At 42.7% G+C, this 23245-nt stretch overlaps 1 protein-coding gene across 1 annotated transcript in view; it reads right to left on the bottom strand.

Annotated features, from left to right (window-relative positions):
- Window positions 1-1463: 1463 nt before the first annotated feature.
- The window catches only part of syt14a (synaptotagmin XIVa), a gene marked incomplete at its 3' end in the record, with an annotated part of 38691 nt that continues 16909 nt past the window's right edge, over window positions 1464-23245 (bottom strand). Inside the window, exons 11-17 of the mRNA XM_079174974.1 lie at window positions 17788-17940; window positions 14268-14495; window positions 6567-6838; window positions 6034-6483; window positions 5125-5318; window positions 4292-4365; window positions 1464-1777 (exon numbers count right to left, since the gene is read on the bottom strand). Of these exons, the coding sequence (XP_079031100.1) occupies window positions 1464-1777; window positions 4292-4365; window positions 5125-5318; window positions 6034-6483; window positions 6567-6838; window positions 14268-14495; window positions 17788-17940 (1685 nt within the window). The remainder of the gene's footprint in view (window positions 1778-4291; window positions 4366-5124; window positions 5319-6033; window positions 6484-6566; window positions 6839-14267; window positions 14496-17787; window positions 17941-23245) is intronic.

The raw sequence follows: 23245 nt of genomic DNA, 5'->3' as shown, positions 1-23245 counted from the left end.
ATCCGCGAAAGTGTTGTAATTCAGCTCGAGTCTCTAAATCAGTTCTTTATAGGTTTCTCTGGAAACCGACCCAAAATGGCCGCCACTTCATTGGCCACCTTTAACGCCACAGATAATTGCAATGAATCTCAAGTAGAAACGTTAGGATGTGGCGAATTAAGCTTCGGCAAAGTAATAATAAGAGTCATTAACAACATGGTGATTTAACCTAAATCGCATCCATATTCAATTCAAGCAATTTGTCTCACTAATGTCTTCCCTGGAAGGAGGAAGTGATTCACATTTCTATGTGATTGACGAATAGGGGAGCTAGAAGGACCAGTGTGGTAGCTTCATGTAGCCGCAACTCAGGCTTAAACAACAGACATCTGGAGAAATTCAAACTCAAGAGATTAGTAGAAAAGTTCACCAGTGGTGTAGTTTTTGTTCTCAGGCAGAGCATGACACTGGTGCTGCCCTGTTCACTGGTGTGGACAGAGGGTTGTTAAAATAGCTTAAGTCCTTCTCCAAAACAATAAATATTCATTAATCAATGACCAAGAAACAGTCAAAGTTAGGTTTGTAAAAATACAACTGCCATCGGATTTTGATTCAAATGTTGCCTGACTCTAAAAAGTGCATGGTAATACATGACGTCACCTTTTTACAGGCGAGCCACACCCAAGCTAATGAGAAAAAACAAGGATATAGAAATCCCTCATGTGAAGTTACCAGAACTGTTCTAGCTTAAGTGGGATCACGCCGTAGTAAGTTTCACAGGAAGAAACTGACAGAGAAAATAGGTTTGTAAAGGCCTTTAACAATGGCGGTGCAAAGTCCATCACAAAGTGGGAAATAACTAACCACCACTGATGTGAAAAGTGGAAATGCACGTCCTGTTCTGGCCTCTGCAAGGGAACTTTTCCTTGGTCAACCCTTTAATTCATGATTTAAACTTGAACAAGTTGGAGAAAAACAAGAGCGTGTGCCCACGTTTCATGTTTAAACCTGTCTGATAAGATTAAGGCTAATCCTGATGTCCGTTGTTTGAGCTGGAGGTGTGGATAAACAGAATTATCACATTGTAATTTACTCAACAGCTTTATCCGGAACCGCATTCTTGGAACAGGTCCCAGCTCAACCAGTTCAACACACAAAAACACACAGTGCCATCTACAGAAACGTAAAGTTCATTACAAGGCAATCCATGGAAAAAAAAATAAATACAAATTACATCACATTACTGGCCATAAGACTAATCAATGGCCGTCAGTGATTTTACAAACAGTGCCACGGAAATGCCAAGTCGAACACCACTGAGTGTAGACACATGTTGGTGTGTGTCTTTTCCTTCATCTCCACTGACCCTGGATCCCCGGACGTCCGTCACACTCAGCTGAATGACAACCGCTCTGTGCAGCTATCCTCACGCTCTCTCTCTCTCTCTCTCTCTCTCTCTCTCTTCGCTCGCCGACCTCTCGCTGCTAGGACTCCAACAAACTGTGCCAGCGGCAAACCTGCTGTCCTTTGGACTCCTTCATCTGAGTCCAGTGGGTGAGCTCCTCCTCCCCCGAGCTGTTGAGGCCGAGCGAGATCCAGCCAATCATCTCCTTGCGCTTCATGCTGCGCTTGTTGTAGACGGAGAGGATGAGCGTGACGTCCGATAGCTGGAATAGAGCGACCTGGAAGACAAACGTCTCCTTGTAGGTCGGGTTGGGCTGACCTCGACAGATGGACGTCTTACACTTGGACATCTCGTGGCCCATGGAGTTCAGTAAGGTCAGCTTAACATATGTATCTGAGTAAGAAACAAGGTGGAGTAAACAATTACAGGGGAAATGACGTAAACCTTTAGAAATCTGGATCAGTCATGCAAAATCCTTATGTTTCTCCAGCGGTATTGTCTTTGAATTAAAGCACTTCTACCTGCTGCAGCTGTGTTTTTCTCTGCTGCAACGTATGACCCATTTTCCCCACAAAGTGTTTTTTCTGGTAATAATGCAGCAGTCGATGTAAAAGATCATGCCGACATAGGATGCGTTTTTTTTTCTTTTCTTCTTCTCCTGATCAAACACACAACGCAGCTGTGTGTGTTCCCGATAACAGAGAGCGAGAACTCAAAAGGGTGCAAGGAGCGTTACTTCTGTCCTGTTGCTATGCAACTACTGTATGTCTAACCTGGTGCAGGGGATAGTGTTGAGGATGAAAGGCGGACCAGAGAAAGTTAGCAATACGTCTGCTTAGAGGGCGAGGAGCTTCATCTAAAATGAATGTTCCTCATCAGGACAGCCCTCCAGGAGCTACTATTATTTTCTCTGACTTTGACATAATGTCAGTGTCAGGACATAACGTGCGCACAGACTGTTAGAGCCCAGGGCAGCGTCCCAAAAACGGGGCTATGTCCAAAATGTGATGCATGCCCGCCGCAAACAAATTAGATTGTTCAAACGCACATGCACTAAGTGACTGGTGCGTAACTCTAACACGTCATGACAACGGTATTACATTTTATAAATGAAACAAAAATGTGCTCAATATATTTAGAGTTGAACAGAAAACATAGTCTTTTGGACATGTTTCACATTATAGCAGTTATGTTACTGATAATCTTGTTCTGTGTGACATTTCCCATCTTTTTCCCCAGATTTTATTGTAAATCAGTCCATATTCCAAAGAATCATTCCCAAATGAAGGAGAAAATTAAAAAAAAAAACAGAACACTGGCATTATCAAGTGATTCAGCATTCACGGTTTCCTTTTTCACTCCTCATTTTCCATGCAGAATTTAGGGTATAAACTGAGGCCACAAACCCAGCAGGAAAGTAAACGAGGCAAGACTGGCAATCACAATGGGTCTTTGAGAGTGTTTCGCCCCTCGTCTACAACCATACTCCATAGTAATGCTGTGCATTATGTTCCTGTCTAAGTGGGAGTATGGGGAATGAATTGCAGAGGCTTTCATGCCGTCGAGTGCCAGCTGCCTTCCAAACGCCTCGCTCGCCGCCTTGAATCACACATTCAGTTGCTCTCTTTGACATAAAAGCACAGTGAAAAAAATAGCCTTGATTTCTTTTTCGACTGCTGCTGAATGGGCTCTGTAGAGCTGTGGATGTCTTAAGTGGTCAGTAGCGGTGATGCATGGCTCTTTGGCATTGTCGCTGAATGAGAGGGGCTGCGACTGATGATTAACTTGACTTGTCGGCTTGGTACTGTTTTGAAATTGTAGAAAAGGAGCTCTAAAATTGCTCTGCATCTTTCACCGCGCTCTCTCCACTTTGTGAGACGCACAAAGTCAATCAAGGCCTTCATAAGGATTTTGCAAAAAAGATTTTTCAGTGTTACCAGATGTGACTCTTTTTTCTAAACGCAATTTTGTATACAGTATGTGGATATGCTATTCAGGAAAGCACAAACAATATCAAAATCTGGCAGCTAGTCAAGTAGACATTTATAAATACAAGGAACACGGCAATTAACTGGGGGGGGGGGGGGGGGGGGGCAGTGCGGTGAGTCTTTCAGATTAATATATTTCTGCTCTGCTCCGTCACAGAAGTCCTGTTTCTGTTTTCATATGCTGCAAGCAGAGCCGAAAAAATGTAAAATGACACCCAAAGCATGCCAAAGTGTACCGTTTGAATAAAGCCAGCAGTCGATGACGCACGGGCATTTCCTTCTAGCTTGCCACCGGCCACCAAGCGAACCAGATTGAGTTTAGCATGAAAAGTGTTACTTCGGAGTGAAAACATGAAAGACCTGCAGGCATCACTGGCACGAACACGGAGGAGTGACACGACGCAGGTAGCGGGAGCGGTTGCAGGGCTTGGATGCATCACACATACACATTGAAAAAATGAAGGGAACAGCAAGCAGCCATCTTCATGGATAAGTGTTTCAATTGTAAACTGTGTGTGAGTAACAATGGAAATGTGAAGTAACTGCTATAGTTCATAATGCTATTGCTTTTAAATGCTTTTGGGGGGGGGGATTGATAGAGCTTTCATGTCTGTCTGCTAAATATGAAACTGTCCTCATCTCTCATCTCTCTGGAGTCACACACTTTTAGCAATTACTTAATTAATTAATACATTTTTTGGTTGTCACATCCTTCGGTTTTCCTCATAAACCATTCATATTTCCGACTACTTTTTTTGCAAAACATGTTTAACAGATACGATCATGGAAACCAAATTAGTACAAAAGATAGTACGTAGGCCAATGGAAAACGCTTTGTGTTTGATTGACTGCATCCATGAAGATGGTTTCAGCATTCGACAGCGATCGCACGTCACTTTGCGGCAGGACAGAGACTTACCTCTGATAATATAAACCTGTCCACCTATCAAGTGTTTTAGACAACAGAACAGCCCATCTGACAACAAGGGTTGGACAGCAGTAAGAAAAAACAACGGACCAAGATGTCAAAAAGGGTAGTAAGGTGAGAGAACTTCAGGTGCAGACATAACAGAAGATGCGAGGAAAGAGAAACAGGGTCAGAAGGCCAACAACGTTGCACAAAGTTCAACAACAGGCAGTTTTTTTTTTGTTTGAACTTGCTGCTCGGACCCCCTGGAGACTGACCAGTAAATGAGGGAAAACCAGGGATCAAACCGGAGGACAACTGAAAAAAGCAGGTAGAGATAGCTGAGATAGAGCGGACTGTCAGTTGGAGAAGTTACAAGCTGTGCATAGTTTCTCTCCGGCTCAGTCTCAGATGAAAAAATGAAAGCAAATAGCAAATTTGTGTTTAACAAAGGGCCTTCATGTCAGTTTTGACCACATTTTCCCAAGAATGATTCAATGTCTTTGTTTTCTATAAGTGTGCAAATGCCATTTACAAATGTAATTAATTAAAGGGGAGTTGTATACTGACAATACAGTAGATGTGGATCTAAATCTATAAAAACTAAACATTTTGATAGGAGTTTGGTGTAGCAAAACAATATCATTGCTTGTGACATTTGCTTTAGAAGCAGATTAGAGTGGCGTTAACACATGCTACATATAGGCTGCCTAAACATACATCCCTATGCACAGGCTGGACTTGTCCCCCCCCCCCCCCCCCCTCCCATCTGAAACAGATTGAAAAATGGTTCACACGCTTCACTGCTCTTCTGGCAACAACTCAAACAAAACGTTTTAGAGTACTTACTGGGTGGCTTGTTGGCAGACAGGTTTTTAAAGTGGATGCCTTTGATGATCTCCACAGAGAGACGACCTGTTGTGGCGTTGTACACCAGGCCCACGAGGATCTCTGGTGTGGAAGTCTGACTGACTGACTGGAATGATGAGGCGCTTTCACTGCACGTCATGTCGGAGAGGCTGACCTGGGATTCACCACCCTGAAAACGTTTGCAGACATTCGGAAAAGGATTCACCGGTGCGTGTAACAAAAATCACAGTCACCGCTCCCCTATCTAGTAATATAGCAATATCACAAATGTTTATTCGTTCCTATTACCACTTTAGTTCCTAACACTATCAGCAGCATTTGCAAAGCCCAGTGTACAATCATTCTGATGACACTATTTGGCTTCTTCTGACAATTGACTTTTATGACTAATATGACTCGCTTACGTATTTCTCAACACCATATGTTGCTCTTTTGCCAAAACACAAAACAACTGCGCTGTGAGAAACAATAGAAGGCGAGTAAACCAATATAGGACTAATTCCTTGTTGAATATACAGTATGATAATGGTCCCTTGTGGTTTGAGATATGCATATGCTGCTTTACCTCTTTGTAATCTGAATACATTTAAATGGATGTAACATTTTAAAGTCTAGGAAAAGGAAAACAAACCAGCACAACTAAAGTGATTGTATTATTCCCTGATGTGAAAAAGAGGCACACTACCATCTATCCCTCAGACACGTTAAACCAACAACTCAAACAGAAGAAGCTGGTTAGATCTTTGTATTCCCTCACTCTGGAAATCATAACCTCATTCTGAAAATGTTATGCAACCACATGAAAGATCGATAAACGTAGAGGCATAATTCGTGAGGTGTTGAGAGAGCGCCTGAAAGCCAACACCTGCTTTGATCCTACTTACCGGGAGAGCGCAGCAGGGGTCTAATATGACCGGCACTGACACTTTGCCCTGAAGGTTGAGCTTGGTGAGGTAAAACACCTTTTCCCCCAGCGCCTTCTCCTTCTTCATCCGCCGCACACTGTAAAGGCGGAATCGGATGGCGTAATTGCTGATCATCTCCGACTCAACGTGGCTGAAGCGGAAGGTCTCGGTGAAGATCGGGCACGGGCCTCTCGCGATTCCCGTCTTGGCCCTCTGCTTCTTGGTGGGCAGCAGCACCAGGTGGACCTGCCAGGAGATGTTGCCCGTGCGTTTCAGGGCGGGAAGATCCGATACCGCCATGATGGTGACCGCCAGCTGCTGGTCCTCTGAGTCAAAGTCAAACACCACGTCTAGAGTGCCATATTTTGCATGTGGATCTGGTTCGTAACCTTTAGAGAGGCGAGCTGCTGATCCACGGGCTGACATGTCCTACAGAAACCAATGAGATGGTCAATGTGCAGTAAAAAAACCTCAATATGTACATCTGTAGTCATATCTTGAACCACGGGTACCTCTGGGCTGAGGACAGCTGTACTGTCACTGGGTACATCCTCCTCGTAGCCCTTGTTGAGGTAACTCTCGGTCTCGTGGCCGTCGCTGCACTCACTGGGGCATTTGCCAAACGACAGGTGGGGACTGCCGCTGGCATAGGACAGATCACACTTGGCATCCCCCAGGTCCGACAGCGTACAGGACATCCTCGGAGAGCCGTTCTCATCCTGATAAGGAGGGGGCTGGAGCTCGTCCAGCGGCGGCGTTCGTCTCATCCTCTGGATGCAGTTGGCTGGTTGGAGGGAAGTCAGCAGAGGGGTCAAGGGTCACAATAATGCACATATTATTAAGTATCGCAGTATCAGAGGATTTTTGTTAACCGCCGCATGAGCGCAGTGCACAACCAGTGGGGGCGCGCTCACGTGCACTAAAAGCACACGAGGCCAGCCTCTATGTAAACAAAGAGGAGAGTGACTGCACCCTCTGCTGAGGTAGACATTAATCCACTATATTTTACACATATCCGCTAATTGTTTGTATATTAATGCTCTGAATATCCAATGTAGCACCTTTAACTACTTGATGAAATTTGGGACAGCCCTTCATGGTCCCCATTGACTTTGGTAACCCCTTGACTTTTCGTCGACAGCTACCACAAGTCAAAGGTTTTCACTCATCATTGCCTAAGCACAGCCTCACAGAGCTGCAGGCATGACTGTAGGCATCGCAACCACAGCCATCACTGTAAGCGAGGCAATACAATTATATTGGTATAGCACAGTTCATACACGGGGTAACTCAAAGTGATTCAGACAAACAAGAACAGGCAAAACAAAGAGACCTAAAAAATGTCTTGCAGATTTAAAGAAGCCCTAATATTTAAGTAAACCCAATGGCAAACACATATTTTAGCTTTGAGTGAAAGGCGAGACATGTTGAAGGAAGTGCAGCTAAAAGCAGCCTCCCCAAATTTGGAGTGGGAATGTAGGGAAGAGCATTATTTAACAACATGCTGACAAGTATTTGTTTTATATAGAACCAGACAGAGTCGCCCTCTGAAACATCTTAATCCACCTTTAACAACAATGGAGATAACATGAGAGAAGGTCACTTTTGGATGTGCTAATAAATTGCACTTAAGCGAGCTACAGTGTGCAAACCTTTAGTTATGGTCCAGCGCCTGCCTTCAATGATTTGGGATGTGTGGGACCACTATAATCTGTTTGAGAGTATGTGCTCCCATGTTGTACTCGAGTGGTGCAGGAATGAGTCTTGAAACCCAGAAATGATTCCGCATTTTTTCACTTCTGCTTTCCTCGTCTCTGGGTCATTGGTATTTTTAATTGTTCTTTGGTTAGATGCCTGAAATAAGGTCTGTGGTTAACACAAGCTTAAGAGATTTTTACGTTTTGTTCTAAGATATAAATATGTCAGTAGATAACCCTCTTGTGAAATCGGACCGTGGTGTAGTTTGTCGATAGCCTAACATTATCTTTTTACTTCTGCCATTTGCGTTGAAAAATCATAAAAGTGACGAATATCTTGCTGAACAATTTGTGTAAGTATCATTAGCTTGTGTTTTCCACAGATCTTATTTTTCTGCAAAAATCCAATGGAAAAAAAACCCTTTGGCTTTTTGTTGAGGGAACCAGTGCGATGCTAACTTCCTGTTTGGCCCACACAAATATGTCATCTCTGCACTAACCTATGACTTATTTCTAGATTACAACACAGGCTGAATCTACTGACAGTGAAGCTCTCATTACTAAAGCTTTACATAGACATTATTGCATAGGTACTTCTGCTTTGCCATTTTATTACATTTTATATTTTACAGATTAAGGTTTAAATCTGTAGCTGCACCTCAATGCTTAGGTTTAATTCAGGCTCTCGTATTCCGGTATAATGTTTATCGTTCATGTAATTCTTCAGCATCAAGTCATACACGTTGCAATTTATCATATATTTCATCTTCTCCCTGTGAAGTGGCGCTCATTCTGCCCGTCCTTGTGAGCATAATGTGCTCTCTGAGAGGAATCTTTTGAATGCGCAACCTAAATAAAACATCAGATATGCACCATTAAAGGACCAAACTGAATACTTCTTAATCTGCCACAGATTTCATGCCTCTCACCTTTCTAAATGATTCAGTTTGCCTGGAAGGCAGAGAATGAGGCTATACTGAGAGTCTCTGTGCCACTTATAAAGAAGCCTGAATAGTGTTGTCAGCTGCATTCTCAAATCTGCCTCCCTTGTCCAATTTGGATTCACAAAAATTGAGCAGCCGATGCTAATACTCCCATCGGGACACTGGCGAAGAGTTCTTTAAACCCCGGTCTCTTGCAAAACAAAAAAAAGAAAAGAAAAAGAAAACAAAAGATGAAGAAGAAAATAACTTGTGTGTTGGGCGGGAGGGGGGTCTCTTCTTTTTTCTGTCTCCATAACTTTTGGAAAAAGCCAACCCTGTGATGTGACGTAATCCTCTCCAACTCATTGTTTCGGCTTCCTCCCAAGTTCTTGAAACTTTCACTCTTAATAATGTCAGTGTGAGACGCCACCTCAAAGTGGCACATAACAGTGGCAGCATGGAGGCAAAGGAGTCTTAACTAAGTGTCACGGAGAGCTTGATAAAAGGAGCAAATCCATTTTGAGCAGCTTTTTTCTTTTTCCCCGCTGAGCCGGGGGCGGTTGATTTGATGGAAGCTGCTGTGTAAAAGCACTACTCTTTTCTCCAGCCCGCTAATTGGGATGGTTACCATTCCTCCTCTCGTCTCACCCACCCTTCCTTCGCAGAGTTTCCTCCCCTCTGTTCTGCCAGTCGCCTTGTTTTGCCTTCTTGTACCTCTGTACGTGGGGGAAGCAGTTTGTGCTTTGTGAATCTTGACTGTGAAACTCAGGTATAAATATCTTTGGTGACAAATGAGCACCATTTGGCTACTAGCACCCCCTCCTTGAGTGGCCCCTCACCCAAAACATCATGAGTATTAATCAGTAGCTATCAATAATACACACAGTAAAGGCTCCAACACCTTTTGGCAAAAGGCCAGTATCAGTTTATGTAGTACGCTACTGTCTAATGAAGGTACATTCAAACAAGTAATACGTCATAATGCTACTTTTATAGATCTACACATAGCTGTACAGTAAGCATACTGTTACATTTCTTAACCTCAACCTTGGGAAATGTGTACATTTTCTTTCCCAGAGTAAAATCCAACGGTTGATATCAATCTCTGTGCATTAAGCGTGGAGATGTAGTTAGGATGTAATTAGCTTAGCTTAGCATTAAGACTAGTTGTAGGAATAAGGGAAATGTTTGAGGGACCGGTAGAACTAAATCTGGCTGATTAATAACTCCCGCACTGCGCTGTGGGGAAGACTTTCTCAAATTCTTGTTTGTACATGTTTCAGGAAATGCTACCGTTTCCTGGCTAACTAGATTGTAGTTCTCATCTGTTTATCATCTGCGCCAACCATTTATACAAGGAGAAACCACGGACGCGTTCCGCTTAAAGTCACCAGTTAACACGGTCACTCGTTAAACTGACACACCCGATGCTGTGGGAATTCTGTAGAGCTTGAGTCCGCTGTTGGAATGCATCGGTTTTGACTATACCAAACATGCAACAACCAGACATTTTGCTGCTGTTACCGGTTTGGGTTTAATGTTTAAAGCTTGCTAAGTCGTCTAGATGGGAAATGACAAAACGCCAACATGCGCACGAATGTTTTTGATCACGTCCGCTTTAAAAGATTCTATTAGACAAAGTTAACATAATGAAAACACGTTTGAAAATATATAATGAAGGTGAGCATTTACTTTCAATGAACAATTTTGACTGAATCATTACAATGACACTGAAATAATTCATAAAAAAGAAATATATATATATATATATATATATATATATATATATATATATATAGTGACGTGTTGCCACGCAAAACAATGTCCTCATCCGGCGGTCATGACAGCACAGAGAGAGGAAGCTGGTCCACAGACAAACCTCCGATTATTTCCTCCTCACTGCTCACTTCCTATTTTAAGATGGCTGTGCGGTGCCACCGGAGCACCCGCCCTGCCTGATACTGCAGCCTCTGCACAATCGTCCTCATGTATAATACATATGTCCTGAGGATAGAGCTCTTCATATTCACAGACAAACACGCAGCAGTGGGAAGTCGAGAGAAAATAACACAGACCCTATTAGACTTTTACGACAGGTCGTTTGAAACGAAGCGCACTCTGTCGTCTACCTATGTCTACATTTCACATAATGTCTTTTTTTGGGGGGGGGGGTTTGGAGGGAAAGAGGGACATGATGTCAGGACTGGTGTGAGGTCACAGCGTTGTCGTTTGCTGATCCGCGATGGGTTAGTGGGAGAGAAAAGCGCAGCCATCAAAGCCTTACCTCAGGGAGGGAAATAACGAACCTCTAATACTTTCAACCCAAGTGCAGTCATGGATGAACGGAGTTCTCGCTCCACTTCCTCTCTGGACTACAGATCATATGACTGTGTTGCTTATTACAAGTAAACTGATTACAATAACCTGACGATCCAAACAAGTTTAGAGAAACTGCAAACGTATCCGATTTTCCCTCCACGGACACGTTCTCTCAGTGAAATAATCTGCCTTCAAATGTCGAACGTTCTCTATGATCCTGCAAACCTTGAAGGCCATTTGACTCACACAAAAACAAGCACAAGACCTTTCATGGCTAAAATGTTGGTGTATATAAATAGACCAAGTACATTTAAAATGATTGCCGTCGGGCACACGTGACTCAAATCCCTGCCTCTCTCTCTCTCTAACAAGGAACACTGACTGTGTAATCTTACTGAAAACAAGTCAGTGATGACTTTCACCAAAAAAAAACAATTCAATTGAATTCAGTGTGAACTGCTTCTTTGAAATAAATTAAATTAAGACGGACAGTATCGCTGTCTAGTCATATCTCCACATATTTTCTCAAAACACCCGGATATAATAATAATACAGCAAATGTCCTTACAAACATGGTCCCATGACACGTGGTGACATTTTGGAGGTCAACCTTCTCAGCCAGTTGGACTCCAGCAATATGTCGCACCGCGGTGCATTTGAGGGGTCTCGAGATGATTAACAGAAGTAGAGAGCGTGTTTGTGCTACACACCGTAGACTTCCCTCTAGTTTTTGCTTTTGTTCTCGTAAATTGCCTCCTAATTACATTTCTTTGGGACTTTTATTTGAAGGTATAATAAAATAGTCTGGTAGACATGAGGTGGGAAGTGTAGTTGAAATGATTTCTGGATTAATTGATCAAAAGAATTAAATCCAGCTTCTCAAATATGAGGATGGACAATTTGTCATAATGCACGTCTTCACTATTGAGACATTTATAGACAAAACAATAAATCCAATAATAAATAGTTGTAGTAGTCGTTTTAAACGGTCCAAAATTCAAAAAAATATCCATACATAGTGGTCTCCTTTAACTACATTGCTGTTCAAAGTTTGATTTGACTGACTGTAAATTTAGATTTATTTATCATAAGGTTTATAAGATTTAGAAACTAAAAATGAGCAGGCCAGTGAAGAATAACCTCGCTCTGAATGTGCCCTGTATTGTAAGTGGACAACGGTTAATCAGTTATGTGTTAAAGACGACGTGTTCTCACTCTTGTCGCTTGACAAGAATCACTGATTAGCTCACATCCTCTGAGCCTCAAAACGAACAATGCCTGTGGCTGTGAGACAGAAAGTAAAGCAGTGTGTGCTACATGTCTCCGTTTCTGTGCATGCAACATAAATGACCATAAAATATCTTTATGTAAGATCCCTGAACAGCCCATCCGGTTCCATATGTCTGAGCCCAGACCGAGGACGACAAGGACCATCTAGTGGTTACGAGGAGACACGCAGCTTTTGCAGCACTTGCAAAACGACAACCTTGCTCAGTGCGTTGCTTCTTTACTAATGGAGACGGAAGCATGTGATGCGCTATTTATCCCTCAGCTACACATTCAAACGTTGCCTTAAATAGATTGTGCCAGACACTCCGTCTTGAAACCCACTGTCTTATATAACACAAAGCTAGTTCAGACATGATTCACCAATCGAGGACCCTGGCGAAGATTGGATTGTTTTCGTCTTTGAAAAACACTGGCAGACATTAACACGGCTGATTTCTGTCTGACGGTGTTCAACACAAGCGTGTCAGATTTGCATCTTTGTATGTGTCCAAACAGAAATACAATGTTAAAGACTAATACAGTTCTGCAGGATATCACCACCTCTGCTTTTGTGCAATAAGAAATCCATTGCATCCAGCTTTACATTTACAGTTCTTGTCATGGTTTGTATTGATTAATTTTCCTTATTTTATTTTGTTCTAGTTTGTTCTTGTCAAAAATGAGCTCGGAACAGATCAAATGCTATTTTTCATTTGCCCTTTTTGTCCCTTGAAAGAAATAGCTTCACATCTGGGTACATTGGTTTTCAAGCTATTGACAAAACAATAAGATTGACTGCAATCTTATGTCTGTCCGGTAAAGATAAAACCTCAGCCAGCAACCAGTTAGCTTAGCTTAGCTTAGCATAAAGACTGGAAACAGGTAGAAAAAGCTAGCCGGGCTATATCTGACCGTAAATGAAAAATGTACACTTCACATTTCACTGTGATTTTGTGTTTTGTCCTAATTAAACAAGATAAAACATGTTAATCGGTGAGCTTCAGAGGTGCCGGTATGCAGATTTTGTTACCGCTAAACAGTGCTAGGCAAGCTATTAATGCTAAGCTACGCTAAAAGGCTGCAGCTTCGTGTTTAGCGAGGTGACAGTGGTGTTGACCGTCTTATCCAACACTCAGCCATCAAGTGAATGACAGTATTTCCCTTTCTTGTCAATGAATTCATCTTCTCAGCCTCTCGTTCATTGTAGCGCCACTCCACCTGAATACATGAATCCGATATAACAATGACTGCAGTATATCGTATGATGTCAAGTGTGTCACACACGCGCTAAATGATTGATTCACATTTCAGGGTACAAATGAAGTGTGCGTGTCAAATAGAAGACTTATCCAAATAGGTCAGTGCCGGTGTTCTCCTGTGACTTGCTCTATGTTGAAATGAAAGACAAACCTGCCTTCCATCCGCCGCGGTAAACGCCTTGTGATGGTGAGTCGGGCAGATGGGAAACAGAGATGCATCAAAAGAAGAAATAAAAAGAGAGAGAGAAGTGGGAGGCTGCGGCTGTGTAGATTATGCAGACAGTTGACTGTTTCACAACCCTCCCACGGAGAGTGTGCTGAACGGGAGCTTCGCTTTGATCACCTCTCTGGATTAACTGACAGTGTGTGTCAGTGTGTACGTCGTGTGTGTGTGTGTGTGTGTGTGTGTGTGTGTGTGTGTGTGTGTGTGTGTGTGTGTGTGTGTGTGTGTGTGTGTGTGTGTATGGTGCATTTGTGTTTGTTGGTTCGGAGGTGAAGAGGAGTCTGTGCATTTGGCTCAAGCTTTCTGCGGTGATGACGGGGAAATCTCTGTGTTAATCTGGTAAACAAGTGCAATTCACAATTGTTTCCTTTGTGGATGTTTTTGGAGAAATAGAAAAAAAAGAAAATCAAAGGGATTAGGAATAGCAATGACCTTAAAGCTGGACCGTCTCTATATCTGAATACTAGCACAGAAGAATTCTCGTTTTTTAAAAATTCAATTCCCACTTAAATTCAGGGCCTACCGTCGTCAGCCGAGGCTTCGCTGCTGTAGCCGTCATAATCAGCAGTCAGAGCGCTGTACTTCTGCCGGCTCTCCCAGCTGAAACCTCCTGCGTGTTTGCTATTAGCGGCCGCCTTGGCTCCTCCCCGGAGGCCCTGGGAGCGGCTGACCGCCTCCTGATACTGACCCATCAGTTCATCCTCGCTGTCCGATGACGAGCCCTGCAGGTCGGCGTCAGTGTAGGCCTTGTCTGTTTGGAGTAGAGAGAGATGGCGTGGTTACTGCGGCCCGATCCCGATCACTGTCAAATCGTCGAGTGTTTGAGTGGCTCTTTCGCAGACATTTTGAGCTCTTTAAGAACCCTTTTCCTCAGGGAATTACCCACAATTCATAGAAATGTGATGGTAAACACGGGGTTACCAGCTGAAGCCGGAGACGAAAGAAAAAAAAGGTAAACAAAGAGGACGGCACATGTGTTTAGCCTGTCATATTACATTTACACAGAAACATTAAGGATTAAAGATGTATAAACACTGGAAGCATAGACTATATTACACACCTGGTTTATTCATCAACCATTATTTTAATATTGTTATTAGAGCTGTTTTGACAAAAACGAGTATATAGATTATTTGACAAATAACTCATTTCATGAGGCAAACCTGGAAGACGTTCAAATCAGGGAGTAAAAAACATCAAATAAACACCCACAATTGTACATAACATGTTATGACGTTGTCACCATAACTGATATGTCGCTGCAAAGTGCTGTCTCATTCATATTTATACCATTTCAAGCCATTACAGTCCTTCACACTTAACCCATGTAAGTGTTAAGTGGTCCGATCCCAACGCCCCGGACCTGTGGGACAGACTGAGACGTGAGAGATCAGGTGGACTGGCAGCCTCTACTGGCACCAGACCTGTACTTCACAGGAAGTCTGCTGAGCTGCAAACAGGAAAAAAGATTTCAAGGACAAATCAAGAGTCAGAATGACTCTTTAGAAAATAATTTCCACAGACTTTGAATATGTCACTAAAATTAAACTTGACAGTTGACAAATGCTTTTTTTAAAATAACAGCACGGGTCCATTATCCGGACTATTAGTTTTGTCAATTGGTATTATTTTTCTTTTCTTATTTGACTCTATTTTTCTTTTCATTGTTCCTTGGTTGTTTTTAAATGTCATGATTCGCTGAGTCATCTTATGTAAAGCACTTTAAATTGCCACTGTGTGTCGAAGCCGCCAGACTTGAAACATTATTTTTAAATGTTTTATTAATAGCATAATATCAAACTAATTACAATTATTGTGGTCGTGGTATATACATTTGGGGGGGGGGGGGGGGGATATGAACTTATTGTTTTGTAAGTATGAAAGCCATTCATCCATTCACTGCACCGTAGTGTTTGGTTGTGGCAGCTGTTGCTGATTGAATCATTCATACGGGGCGCTACAGATCATTCAGTCACAGCTTTGTTAAGGTGCTGCAGTTAAAGAGACATCTGCACACTCACCCTGCGATGCTAATTCATTTCTCCTCCCCCAAAATGGTCTAAATTATCCTTCCACTGTGTTGTACGTGTTGAATCCACTGAGAAAATCACAAGATGTCGTGATTCATTTTGTTTTGTGGTTCTGGGTGTCGTGACACACGATGTCATCCATTCTCAAAGGATGATGTTTAGGTTTTTGAGATGCTGACTATATATGGGTCCTGGACACATACAATTACAAATAGCTGTGATGTTATTCCAGGGCTTAACTCAGAAGGTGATGCATTGCTGTGTTAATACAATTCATGTATCAGGCGGGAAACAACATTTGTCATGTGTGGTTCAGTTTCTGAAAGCCTGCAGATACAGAATGCTTCGTATGCGACGTGTTTCACGGTCACAACCCAAAACTGATCGCGCCAGATGGTAAAGCAACGCTATACCCCATCCACTCTTCTCCATGATAGCACGATTGCACATTGAATCGGACATTTGTGAGTCACTGGTATTTGCACACAAGCATAAAAATAAAAGAAGGGAGCCAATCATCACCAACGCTGCCACGGAGCTCTGCCCAGTCTGTGTGTAACAAAGCACATTACGCAACAAAGTGCTTTGTTATGCAACAGAAGTATATTAATAGAAACATATTTAATACATTAATGCGTTGTTAATACATTGTGGAATGGAAGTTGTTTGGATAATAATAATAATAATTAATAATAATATACATTAATAATAATGTATAATCTCTGTTAAAGCTAAATATTCAGTGTCTCTGTGGGGACGTCTGAGGCTATAGTGACATAGTGTGGTGGATCTTCTCATGTTTGGCCCACATGAGGGGGAAATGAAAAACAAAAACAGGAAAACAATGAAGAAATCTGAAAAGCAGGTGATGAACAATCAATACATTCTAGTATGTCAACAAAACAGTCACTACAACATCCCTTCTTCACATCCACCGACCACCAAAACACCAGCACTTCACGTTTGTTCCAGCAGGAGGCAGCAGAGCTTTAAAATGACTTCACATCTCGGGCGCAGCCTGAACAATCGCTCTGTCTTCAATTTAACTGTATTTCCAAAAGGCGTTTCATTTCAAGAGCATGAAGTAAAAAGGAAAGAAAAAAGATGATGCATCTTTCAAAAACAGCAGAGAAATATCCTTTCACTAGACTAGACTGCATATTTAACACAATCAATGAAAAGTGTTTTTCTTACATCAGTCATTGCACAAACAGATAAACAGGAACCAAACAAAGACACCAAGAACAGTCGCCTCAGCACTTCATACCTGCCTCCCTTTGTTTTTAACTGAATGTTTACCAGGTGCTAGAGCCAACTCCCTGTGCGGGGCTCCCTGGGGCCACCAACCTTTTAAACCCCTGGAGCCCTGTGGCTGGATGACAAGTAAACAGGCCTTACATCTGTCAGCAACGGTAATCCCTTCATGGGCTGAGAAAGGCCAGTGCCAGTGGAAAATGTCCCCATGCAGAGGTCAGGCCTCACGGTGCGGGTCCATGGTTTTATGGATTGGCTGGATGACACAAATGACTTGCCTCTAGGTTTTCCTCGGGCCTGGGAGGAGGCCTGGGTTGGATATCTGATCAAGCCCTCAAGAAGGGCCATGGTACCGCTATGAATATGTGCCCTAAACTGCTAAACTGTAAAATATATTTTAATATATGTCCTTTAAATCTATTAGGTATAAACAAAAAAACACTTTTGTTGCACTTAAGTGCCTCTACTTTTGGTTAACTGTGGACATAGTCGGATGTCAGTCCTGTCCTCAGCAGTCAGATGAATGGGGAACATACCGGAATAGACAACTCAAAATGTAACAGCTTCAAGAAGTCAGGCTTTTCTATTTCACATTTGCTAGTGGCCTAAACTCACCAGCAACGCTGTAAAGTGAGGCACATCACCAAAGTGGAAACTAGCATGGGAAATGCACTAGCATGGGAAACGCCTCCAAGTTGTATGTGACATGTTGAAATATGTGCACATGTTGAAGGTGCAGGTGTGTAAACGCGGGCTCACCTTGCAGCTCGTTCTTTTTCCTGAAGTCATCAAGGCACTGAAGGCTCCCTGGGTTCTCTAGAGCCAACTTGTTGTTGAGGTACCAGAACAGGAGGGTCACGAGGATGATGAAGAGTCCGATGGCTGTCAGAAACCCCAGCACCTCTGGAGAGACTGAGACGCAGAAAGCCGAGTTAAAGTCGCTGCAGTCAAATATCGCCACGCCATAGCCAAAAGACGCAGGCGTAATTGTGGTCAACAAGTCAGATCATGGCTGAACGTATTCCCCAAAATGTTGCGCTGTTCTTTTAATTTGAAGTGAGGAATGTTTGCAAAGTATGCTAACATGAAAATGATAGTGTAGGCAGCACAAATTCATTCTGGTGCTGGACATGCACACATTGTGGTAAACACACAGAGAGCGCAAAGGACGGTAGAAGCAGTCTTATTAGTTCAGTGAGTTAATGTTAAATATTACAATGAATGTGGTTGATGATGCCCTTTTCACAGTACAATGAATGTTTTACTGGAACACTCAAATGCACCTTAAAATAAGCATGTGACCCACTTTCCATAAAACATCAGTTCAAGACAGATGAGAGAGACAGAAAACAAGTAGAGTTGAGAGAGAGAGAGAGAGAGAGAGAGAGAGAGAGAGAGGTTGTGTCACTGTAGAGACACAACCGGTCTGTTGCCATAGCAACAGGTTCAGGTGCAGCGTCACTCCAGACTCCAGACACACAGGCGAGTCAGATCTCATTAAACGCTACACTGACTGCCACACTTCAGTAGATACGGTTTTGGTTCGGAGTACAAACACGATCACATATTTTGTCACAGGAAAGCAGAACGAACCCTGTTGATGAAGACGATCTGAGGGAGCTCTTTTTTTTCCAGATGTCAGACATCTGTATGACCTTCCACCTCATATTTGACCTTCCAACACCCTCGTGGAGGTGCTGCGTCATCATCGGCCGTGGTCACAGGGAAGGCTTCCCGTCTTAGCCATCGGAACGCCGTTTGTCTCTCTGATAGCAGATCAACCCGAGCAATCAAACGAGCTTAATGTCTTCAACCGCTGCCGACAGTTTAACCCTTTACACACTTAAAATACTGCCAAAGTAATGAAGTGGAACGATTTCAATTCATGGACCTGGACCAAAGTTCAGGAGCAGTCAACCTTCAATTCCCGGAGATTGACTGTCACCTCCTGCAGGGAGCTCAAGTTTTTACACCGGCAAAAATAATGTGTTGTAATCTGTGACACACAGAGGGGGGTCACAGAGGGTAGATGACTGCTCACAAGCTGTCGCACATCAAAAGACAGAAGTGCTCCATAATACTGAAAACGTCCCTGTGAGGGAAATTCAAAAGGATGCATGTATCTGCATGATGGAGGAGCATCAGTGCAAACCGCTGTCACGTCAGAGCCGCTACACACACAGACGAGTTTATTGTCCAACAAGTGCTCTTGAAAGATCATTTTCACAGCTATATTTTCAAATCCCCCAGCTATGAATATTGTTTAGAGAATGTTACAGATCCAAGAGGAAACTGACAGAAGGGCGGGACTCAGAGAAAAAGTCTTAATTACTTCAGCACCACGGACAGCGCCACGGATGTATCGACACAGGAAAGTGGAAGTAAATGGTCCCCTATTGAAGCCATGTCTGTTGAGTGTGACTCATTGCAAAGACTTATGCAAGACGATTGTGTCTTTGCAAATGACTGAAGAATAGAATAAAAATTGCCTCACATCATGTGTGTGGTCAGTGAGGACAATGTGGGGGATCAGCAAATACAGTGAAACGTTGAATTATGGGATGAAACGGCGAACACGGTGCCTGGCTTCTCATGCAGGCTTTATGTGTGAACATTGCATACAAACTTTATCACACAGAGTTTGTGATAGAAACAACAAACGTATGCACTGCTCTGTATTCTCTGCAGGGGGAGCATGACGATGAGAGGGATTTGGATTGTGGAATGCAGTGGAAAGGGGAAAGGATGCGTCCACCCCAGGCCCACGTACACATGACAAAACCTATAATGAATGCTTTAAAATGATCAAACAAAGTTGAACTCTTTAGGATTTAAAATAGTCAAGTCATGATTTATGAGAGAAAATAAAATATTCAAAACCAAAGAAGCAGAGGCCGGTGTGTATACTGATTCTCAGCTCCAAACACACCGGATTCTAAAACTCCCATAATGCAACTAATGGCATCATTTGGTTAGACTCTCCCTGCCTGATATATGTCCACACCTTTTAAACTGCATGTTTGTTTTCTTTTATAAATGTTTGAGCATAAGCTGAAATAATGTCAATGATATCTTCAGGGTTATTTTTAGAAAGCTCCCTGGAGAAGCACTAAAGACACGATACGACTGATTGAACACTGTGTGTAGCCCTCCTCATGAAGAGCAAACTAAAGCCTCATTAGAGGAGTGATGCAGTTTGAACTCCTGACTGGTAATAATTTACAGAAGTCAAGTGTTGACTACTGAAGGCTCATACAAGTGAGAAGTGACAGGTGACAAAAGAGATATTTTAAGAGCAAAGGAGAAGAAAAAAGGCACAAAAGATTTTCTTTTGGTGCAATTAGAAAGAATAAATCGTCCACTTCTTAAATGGCTGCTGAGCTCATTCACCATGATGTATTAAGCTCTTCGCAGCACGGAAATGACTGTATGCAAAGTCCATTTGGTTCAATTAAACCAAACGACTGCCTCGGTACAGATGGAGGATAAATGAGCTCATTTGGCAAGAAAGTGTACTTAGATGACGTCTTATTTTCCGATCAATGACGGTGATGATGTTTTCTGTCGTTTATAAAAACCCACATGATGCCTGCAACAATTAGCTGGACTCAGCCAGCACTCCCCCGCCTGCATGTTAGCATTTGTTTCAGCCTGTAGTGTAGTTAAAGGCTGGTTATTATCATAGTAGTTCTTAAATTTCTCAAAGATAAAATCAAGGAGCTGCGAACTGTTCTTTAACAGTACCGCTGTTAAATACTAACAGCCGGACTCACTACTTTTAAAGAACCAGAAAAGAACGCTACATAACCGGCTGTGCTCTTATTTCCAGCTCCCGTTTGACGTTTAATAGAAGATTTGAGTTATCGTCTGTAAAATGTGCCCGGGCTGTACTGAGGCTGGATTAGTGTCGGGAGCCCACGATGTTTGGTCACACGGCGAGGTGGGACCAGGAGGAATGCCTGTCTGCTCACACGGCACCGGCTTCTCGCCGCTGACTGAATTATTCACAGCACAGATGGAGCAGGATCCTGCTCTCTGTCGTTCCCCAACTGCTTCAAACAGGGAGAAGAATATTCAGCCACAGAAGCCTGCAGACACTTTCTTTACTTTGGGCTCCGTGACTTGAGGCTACAATATTCTTCTTCTTGTTTTCCTCCGTGTTTGTGTTCAACGTTGGACTTGATGCCAGCACTGCAGTCAAAGTGACGCAACACAGTGTCAGTGATACTTCTCATTTTTCTTATTGATTTTTACGAAACAGAAACTCACTGCTTAATTCAAATGCAACAAGTCATTTAGAGTGTTTAGATTCTCACCTTGCATACAAGCTGCTGCTCGTTTAGTATTCAAACCTGCGTTTACTAACTGGAACTAATTGGTAATAACCCTGATAAGTCAAACATTGTATGATTTTAAAAAGATAAAATATCAAACATGATTATATAACAAAGTAAGATGTTTTAAAAAAGAACAAACAGCAGACATCATTTTAAGGACACTAACTACTGCAGCCACACACACACATTCAGTTTCAGCTAGTGCAACGTATTTAACCAACTCCACTGTATTCCATTAAGATACTGAGATACTTACACAATGTGTGGGGGCGGACTTTTGTTACACAAGAAGCTCAGAGATCAATAATGTGTGAGAGCAACCTTGTAGTGGTGACAAACTGTATCACACGCATGTGTAAGAGTAAAGTGAATGTGTCGACCAGATTTGGAGGTTAAGATGAGAACCGTGAGAACACGAGAGTAAAGAAATGCCTCAACGCAGAACAACAACTCACGTTTCACATTGCGCCCTCATCACGATGATCACAGTTAACTGAGTGGATTCAACTCCTAATAATATGTTGAACAATTTTAAATATATGAATATGTAATGATGACCTATGAAGATGAAATGAAGTGAAATCATCAGATGTCCTCGCTGTTGGGAGACTGTCGGTGTTATACATGTGTTTCAGAGGAAAGTCAGTTTTGGTTCAGGCAATTTAGGTTGAGAATAACCTGCTGCAACAACTGATTTGCACGAGACGCTCAGTCAGATATTAAGGATTAACTGGAAGACTGTCCAATCACCGGTCACCGTCCAAGGACGCGATGACCCTTCCTTGTGTTTAGCAAATGGAAGGTACTGTATGTAGGTCACAGAAAGGTTTCTGCACTGTGCATCAAGAAAATCACAACCTGACTGGGGATGCTCCAATCCGAGTGTTTGGGCCCCGATACCGGCAGCCATTCCTGGGCTGATAGAGAGCGCTGATCCGATACCGGGGTTTGATCAATACGCTGTACCGGGATCGTTCTTTTATGTGAAGGCAACGTCCCGCTAGACTCAAACGTTGCGCTCCTGACTTTGCAAAACAAATTGTTACAAATAAATACATTGAAATAAATGTACTGAATTATTATTTATTGTTGAAATAACTACTCGTACAGCAGCAACTTCGTAACAAGGAATCCTCGAAATTAACAGGAATTCTATTTGCATTAAATTCTGTTTAATGCAGCAACAAATTCAAGTCAAATGTATAGAGTAGAACTGAATTACATAAATAGGCTCCATTGTCACAGACACCCAGACATCCAAACACCCTGATATTGATATCGGTGCATTCCTAATCCTGACAGAAGGAGCGGGGGGGTCTCATCCCTACGACTGGGAAGCCTCGACTGGATCTGACGGTTGGCATGTTGGTCTGAAATGAAACTACAGCGGCTACAAATACTGTCCATCTTTAGTCAGAGCCAATGAAACGCCCGTTTATAACATTAGCATCGTAATCAGGACAATCTCAGACGACCAGCATTACGAATGAGAGCCGGCGTGCTTCGACACAGGGATTTCTGACACACTTAGAGAACCCTCAGGAGCACGAGGACGTTCTGGGGAGAAGGACATCGGGGTTACTCAACTGACCTTGTTGCCTTGCCTTGGCTGTAAAAAGAAAGATGGCTGGCTGGTTCATGATGCTGTGCTGCTGCTGGGTTCTTAAGGTTGTCGGTAATGTTTCGGTGTGTGGGTGTGGGGATGTTTTTGACAGCATTTGCTCACTCGTATTGTACGTGCGGAGAACCTGCTGCACATACGTGAAAGTGCTTCAGTCTGAAGTTCTGGGAGTTGCTTTATATGGTCTCTGCTGGGTTCTGTCCGCATGGAAACAGTTGCCATGTTGAATGTCAAAAAGCACAAAACCATCTCGAAAACC

Source organism: Pholis gunnellus (assembly GCF_910591455.1).
Source record: "Pholis gunnellus genome assembly, chromosome: 15".
Lineage (NCBI taxonomy): Eukaryota > Metazoa > Chordata > Actinopteri > Perciformes > Pholidae > Pholis > Pholis gunnellus.
This window is presented reverse-complemented; position numbering and strand designations above follow the sequence as displayed.